We start from the raw sequence: 7,240 nt of genomic DNA on the forward strand, positions 1-7,240 counted from the left end.
AAATTTATTATGTTTACCCGCTCTTTTTATGAAAATATTATATATATATATATTAACAAAAAAAAAAAAAGAAATCATATTACTGAACTTCAAAAAAATGGAGAAAATTCATATTTTAAAAATTGAACATAATTAGTGCTTAATTTACTACTGTTAAATCTATCTCACTTAGAACAACTCCTGAAACACTAATAATCATTGCAACCCAAAAGGCAAATTAATGATCGTATTATAAATGTATATTTTCCAAAGAAATTTAATTATTATTTTGTCATTTATATACTACCATTAATTAATAATCAGAGACTACTATATATTATAATATCATGACTGACCTAATCCAGAACCAAAAAAAAATGATAATTGCAGAAACCCTAGAGATTAAGGAAGCTGTAAGACTTTGCAAGTATCACATCACCATTTTCCCACCTATAAATTCTGGTCTTCCCTTCTGACATTTTTGTCTCAACAACAAAAAACTTTTTCATCTGTTTCAAGATTTATCATCTGCACCAAGAAATCGATCAAATATAATATATCAAACTAGAAGATGGGAAGAGCTCCATGTTGTGACAAAGCTAATGTCAAGAAAGGACCATGGTCTCCTGAAGAAGATGCCACACTCAAAGCTTATATCGACAAGAACGGGACAGGCGGAAATTGGATCGCTCTTCCTCAGAAAATCGGTATGCATATGCATGAATTGGTGTTGTTTTTGGATTTCGATTTCTAATTGGTAGTTATTTATATCGCGCTTAAATTTGATTTTTGACATGAAACTATATATAAAGTAGATGTTTCTTGGAAGTAAAAAAAACGGAAGCTTTAGTTTAAGTACTACATAGTAAGGGTTGGATATTTGATATCTATTTTCCATGTTCATATGATTTGATGTGAATTTATATATTACTATAGGGATTAAGAGATGTGGGAAGAGCTGCAGACTAAGATGGCTGAATTATCTGAGGCCGAATATTAAGCACGGCGGATTTACCGAAGAAGAAGATAATATCATTTGTAGCCTATATATAAGTATAGGCAGCAGGTAAATTTTTTACCCCCTTTACCTCAAAAAACACCAACAAAGAATATAGAAATCCTCGAAAAACACATGCAACGGCTTGATCCAATGCTGCTTGTCTTTTTGCCCTTGTCTACGATACTCTTTGTCTAAAAATTCGAAAAATCACATGTTCATGGCCATAAATCGAATATGATTTCTCTGAAAGGATCATTTGGATATTTCTTTTTCATTTAACTTGTTATCGATTTAAAAGATTCAAAACCATGTTATGTATTAGGGTTTCTTGATTCTAAATTTATATATATATATAATTTTTCGGTGTTCGAAACAGGTGGTCGATCATTGCAGCACAGCTGCCTGGAAGGACGGACAATGACATCAAGAACTACTGGAACACGAGATTGAAGAAAAAATTGTTGGGAAGGCGTAAAAATTCGTCCGCGAATCAACGTTTATCGATCTCCGATCAAGATCCTTCGAAAGATCACACAAATAGTATTGGAGAAGAGAGCAACTATAGCATGGAGAACCTTAGCAATTCAGCCCTGGAAAGGCTTCAGCTTCATATCCAGCTTCAAAGCCTTCAAAACCCCTTCTCGTTTTACAATAACCCTTCACTTTGGCCTAAGCTAAATCATCTGCAGCAAAAGATGATCCAAACCCTTCATTCTTTGGATGAAAATCAAAACATTCAATCTGTTGCTGCCACTGGTCTCGATCACGATTATCGCAGTTTGATCGGCAACTTAAAGACTGCAGACGAAACACTTTTCAACAATACCACAACTTTCAATAGCACAGAAAGCAATTTTCAAGATTCAAATCAGATTATGGGGCAAATGGACAGTACAGGAATTGATCACCAGCCGGGAGGAGGTTCAGGCTTCACTCAAGGAGAAATGGATGAATTATTGGAAATCAAAGTTTCCAACTTTCTTGCAACGGATCATGAGAGTGGCCACCAGGTTTCTGAATTTGATTGTTTCAAACAAATCGATGTGTCGAAGGAGAATTTCGCATGGTGGAGCAACGAGTTTGAGGCGAATTCAGCGTCTTCAAACTCATGGGATTCGGCGAATATGCTTAATCAATCTGGAGAAATAATGTATCAAGATTATGGATTAGGATACAGTATGCAGTGATCAGAAAAAAAAAAAAAAGATGTGTGAGAGATTGGTAGGATATTGATGAGTTCTATTTGTTCTTGTAATTCATAAAGGAGGGGAAAAGTGGAGAGATGGTATGATTGAAATGTTTTGTAAATTGTGTGAATAAAGTTATGTTCTTTGCCTATTTTGACGAAAAAGGGTGTTCATGATATGACTTCAATTGGTTTTTTTTTAACGTATTTTCATTACTAGAATCTGTACGTGTAAACAAATTTTAAACTTATCTGCAAGGTGATTCAGAAATAAAGTACCAATTAAAATCAGACATTATATAACCAAAACAAAAAAAAAAATGCAAAAACATTTTTTACAGTTCATTTGATATTAGAATATAATATAAATTGATTCATCTCCGATACTAGATTAATATCCAAATTGGTCATTATTGAAAATTGTAATGTACAAGATTCAACCAATTGTTATTGGACCAATAATTTAATTACTTCAACGCTTCAAGCCATTTATAATATTTTTACCAGCTGTTGGCCACAAAATTATTATTTTGTAGGCTCAAATAAATAATAAATAAATAAATTAAATATATATATATATATCAAACTTAGGAGCTCAGGGAGATAGAGGATCTGTAAAAGGGTGTCTATCCATGTTGGACCATGTTTCTTGGGCTTAATTCTTATTGGATCTCCGTAAGCAACAATATGCTATTGGACTTGATCACTCAATCTTGGTATATATAGTCCAGCTCGGTAGTTAAGAGTTGGTTGAACGGTTGAGAAGATATAAACAGCAGCTCAGGGAATCATTTGTAGAGTGAGACAATTAGACTGAGAGACTCGAGATTACAGAGTGGGAGGATCTCGAATCAAGAAGCACAAGTAAAACTGGGATTTGGAGGTGTTCATCCAGAAGCACTGATCGAGGAGAAGAAAGGTGTAAGACTTCATGTTCTTTGTAGAACTCAAGGATTCAATCTTGAGCTGTATACTTTTCTTCTGGTATTGGTTGTAATCGGATTTATACCGAGGTTTATCAATAAAAGTGGTGGCTGGTTTCCCTTGGATGTAGACCTTGTTAAAGAGGTCGAACCACGTAATTGAATTGTGTTCTTGTGTGACTGGTGCTGCGTGTGTTCTTCATTTTGATTGCTGATATATTAATGTTGTTGGTTATACATTGTTTTTACTCTGTGAATTGGAGATTGGAGTATATTGGTTGTTGTAGTTTTGTTTCTTTATTCATTGTCACCAACTGGCGCCGACTGTGGGAATCGAGAAAGGAGAAACAAAACAGATGGGAACTATGAAATTCGACATTGAGAAATTCATAGGCAGCAATGATTTTGGGTTATGGAGAACCAAGATGCATGCAATCTTGATTCAACAGGGACTTCTTGAAGCATTGGAAGGAGAGGAGACACTAAAAGGGGAAGACAAAGATAAAGCCCAGATCATGTTGAAAGCTCATAGTGAAATCATATTTTGTTTGGGAGATAAACCACTTAAGGAAATCTCGAAGGAAACATCGGCTGCAGGGATCTGGTCTAAGTTTGAAAATCTGTATATGAAAAAATCTTAGGCAAATAGACTTTACATGAAACAAAGATTGTATTCATTCAAGATTTCTGATGACAAAGGGATCACTGAGCAGGTTGATGAGTTTGTAAAGATCCTGGATGATCTAGAGAACAATGAAATCAAGTTGGAAGAGTAGGATAAGGCCCTGATCCTACTTAACTCACCGCCTCACTCTTATGATAATTTTCGTGATGCTTTGCTCTATGACAGAGATCAAACTATAACCTTAGATGAAGTTCAATCTGCTATCAAGGCCAAAGAATTACAAAGAAAGCTTCAGTCACATTCTCAACCCCAAGGTGAGAGCCTTTTGACAAGAGACAGATAGGAGAAGAGATTTCATAAGGGAAATAGGGGTAAGACTAGATCTAGAAGCAAGTCAAGGCCACCTTTTAAGCTAAGGTGCTTAATTTTCCATAAGGAAGGGAATTTTAAAAAAGACTGCCCTGAGAGAAAGCAAAAATAATCAGAAAAGAGTAAATAAATTGCAGAGGCTTCACTAGTACCTGATGCATATGACTCAACAGAATCATTGACCATTACAAATAAAAACTCAGTAAATGAATAGATACTTGACTCAGGATGTTCCTTCCACATATCTCCAAATAAGTCATGGTTTGAATACCTTCAAGAAACTGATCAATGAATGGTTATCTTTGGCAATGATAAATCATGCAAAGTCAAGGGAATAGGCTCAATCAGAATGAGAATGCGCGATGGAATTGATAGAGTTCTGCATCAAGTGAGATATGTTCCTGAATTGAAGAGGAACTTAAAATCTTTGGGAACTCTGGACACTGATGGCTATTCCTTTAAGTCAAAAAGTGGAAACTTGAGGGTATTTGTGGTGACTCAACCCGGATCCACTACCTAATCAGAGTTACAGTAAAAGCGCATGCAATAAAAGCTTAAAGCGTAAAGTACGGATAATTAAAATACAACAAATCCAATCGGCAGAATACAACCGACGATATAACAAGTGTATAAGTACTGTTATACAACCAAATCGAAGGTTTAGGGTAAATAAATCCCTACCCTCTACAACCTCACACCCTCCCAAGCTCAATTCTGCTGAGAGCCGCCTGGACCGTCCAGCCTCAAACCTGCCCCGCCACAGGGTACACAACGAATACCCAAACACAGGGGCGGGAGCTAGAACGCTCAATACGAAGAAATGATATAAATACAAATATGCGCACACAGATGATTTAAAACTCAAGTGAAAACACTTGCTCATGGCGCCGAGAATATACAGTACTGGCTAGAGAGCGACTCCGCGGGGTACTCGTATACTCCATATCAGGGCTGAGCCAACCCCATCCTGACCCGAATCCAAAACAGGATACAAGCCCCATATGGAAACTATCATACCTGACTCGAGTCCAAAATGAGATCATAGTTCCCTATGGAGACTGTCAATGACTCACATCTCTCCGGATGCAGTCATACGTAAAATCATGCATGTGCTAAGGCGATAAAACATGATAAAAAAATATAGCACATGCTCATGCAACATACATGCAAATATATCATGCCGGCTATCTCGGTCAGTACTTACGTACCTCTAACACTGCTAGACAAACCTAGCTCCACTGGCCTATACTCCAAGCCTACTAGTCCAGTCTACTGCTACTACAATGCAAATATTCATGCATTAACAATAAAGCTCTAAAAGCCTTAACTAAGCTAAAGCGTACTCCTAAATATTTTTCGGATGCCAAAGCTATACCTGTGTCTGTCGTTAGCCCTTTGCTGTCGATAGCCTCAAAACTAGGCCATAGCTCCGCGTCGACGCCTAGATCACTAAGCCACTTCCGGATTACCGATAGGACTCCTAGATCTCCCTAGATATGAGTTAGAAGGCTTAGGAATCAGAGAGAAGAGAGGAATTGGTGCGAAGAAAAATGAATTTCGGATCCCCTATTTATAGACACAGTTCGGAGCCTCCGAACCCCCTCTTTGGAGCTTCCGATCGCCCGATATTACGTCAGCCATGACGTCACCTTGCTGACGTAAGCGATGAAATGTACACTGAGTCCGATTGGAGCTTCCGATCTTGCCGACGGAGCTTCCGATCTCGATCGGAGCTTCCGATCCTGACTTCGGAGCTTCCGATCCACTTCGGATCCTCTGAACTCCTCTTCGGACCGTCCGATCTACCTTGGACTATTTAGGTACATTTTAGTAATTAATTACCTTAATTACCTCGATTAATTGCGGATCACTACATTCTCCCCCACTTAAGAAATTTCGTCCTCGAAATTTAAGTCTTAGAGGAAAATAGGAATAGTCAACCAAATAATCTTATTACAACTGAACAAGTACAGCTTGATATAATGAAATACAAAATCTCAAAATAACTCGGGGTGCTCGGCTAACATCCGACTCTCCAACTCCTGTTACGAAGTACCTTGTCCTTCATGTCAAGAATCCGCAGGGGTTTCTCCACATACGATAGATCCCGATCTACCTTTACCTCGGTCGGATGCAAAATATGCGACTCGTCCGCCACATACTACCTCAACAAGGACACGTGGAACACATTGTGGATCTCCGAAAGATCGGGTGGCAAGGCTAGATGATAAGCCACATCCCCAACCTTCTCGAGAATCTCGAAAGGACCAATAAATCTAGGTGTCAGCTTACCCTTGCGACCAAACCTCATCACCTTCCGGAAAGATGACACACGCAAGAAAACAAGCTCTCCCACCTCGAAGTGTAACGGCCTCCGGTGAGTGTTCGCGTAGCTATATATCCTGTCGATCCTGGGCCGTCTTAATCCTGCGTCGGATCAACTCTACTGCACTAATCATTTGCTGAATCATCTGAGGACCCTCAACCTGACGCTCGCCAACCTCGTCCCAAAACAAAGGTATACGACAACGACGTCCATAAAGAGCCTCAAATGGTGCCATGCCAATGCTGCGATGGAAACTATTGTTGTAGGCATACTCCACCAAGGGTAAATGATCATGCCACGCTGGACCAAAATCCATCACCGCCGCGCGAAGCATATCCTCTAGAGTGCGAATAGTACGCTCCGACTGTCCGTCCGTCTCTGGATGATAAGCCATACTCAAGCTCAAAGTAGTACCAAGGGCTCGCTGGAAACTACCCCAAAATCTCGAGGTGAATCTCGGATCTCTATCGCTGACAATGCTCAACGGAATCCCATGCAATCAAACAATCTCCCGCACATACAATTGCGCCATCCTATCAAAGGTGTAATCGCAGTTATAGGGAAGAAAATGCGCTGAATTCGACAACCGATCCATGACAACCCAAATAGCATCACAATTCCTGGAAGACATAGGCAAGTGGGTGGCAAAGTCCATCTTCACATGCTCCCACTTCCATTCAGGAATCTCTAAGCTGTGAAGTAACCCTCCGGGTTGTCTAAACTCTGCCTTGACTTGCTGACACACAAGGAATCGGGACACAAACTGATAGATACTGCGCTTCATGCCTTTCCACCAAAATCGAGTGCGAAGATCCATATACATCTTCATGCT

General features: G+C 39.1%; 1 protein-coding gene across 1 annotated transcript; it reads left to right on the forward strand.

The window, feature by feature from the left end:
• The first annotated feature begins 485 nt into the window (after positions 1 to 485).
• LOC140892455 (transcription factor MYB36) lies at positions 486 to 2,253 on the forward strand. Its single transcript, XM_073301343.1, has 3 exons — positions 486 to 686; positions 916 to 1,045; positions 1,356 to 2,253. The coding sequence occupies exons 1-3, from the start codon at positions 551 to 553 to the stop codon at positions 2,164 to 2,166; spliced, it is 1,077 nt and encodes a 358-aa protein (XP_073157444.1). The 5' UTR covers positions 486 to 550; the 3' UTR covers positions 2,167 to 2,253.
• The last annotated feature ends 4,987 nt before the right edge of the window (positions 2,254 to 7,240 follow it).

This window comes from Henckelia pumila, chromosome 3 (genome assembly GCF_033568475.1).
Source record: "Henckelia pumila isolate YLH828 chromosome 3, ASM3356847v2, whole genome shotgun sequence".
Lineage (NCBI taxonomy): Eukaryota > Viridiplantae > Streptophyta > Magnoliopsida > Lamiales > Gesneriaceae > Henckelia > Henckelia pumila.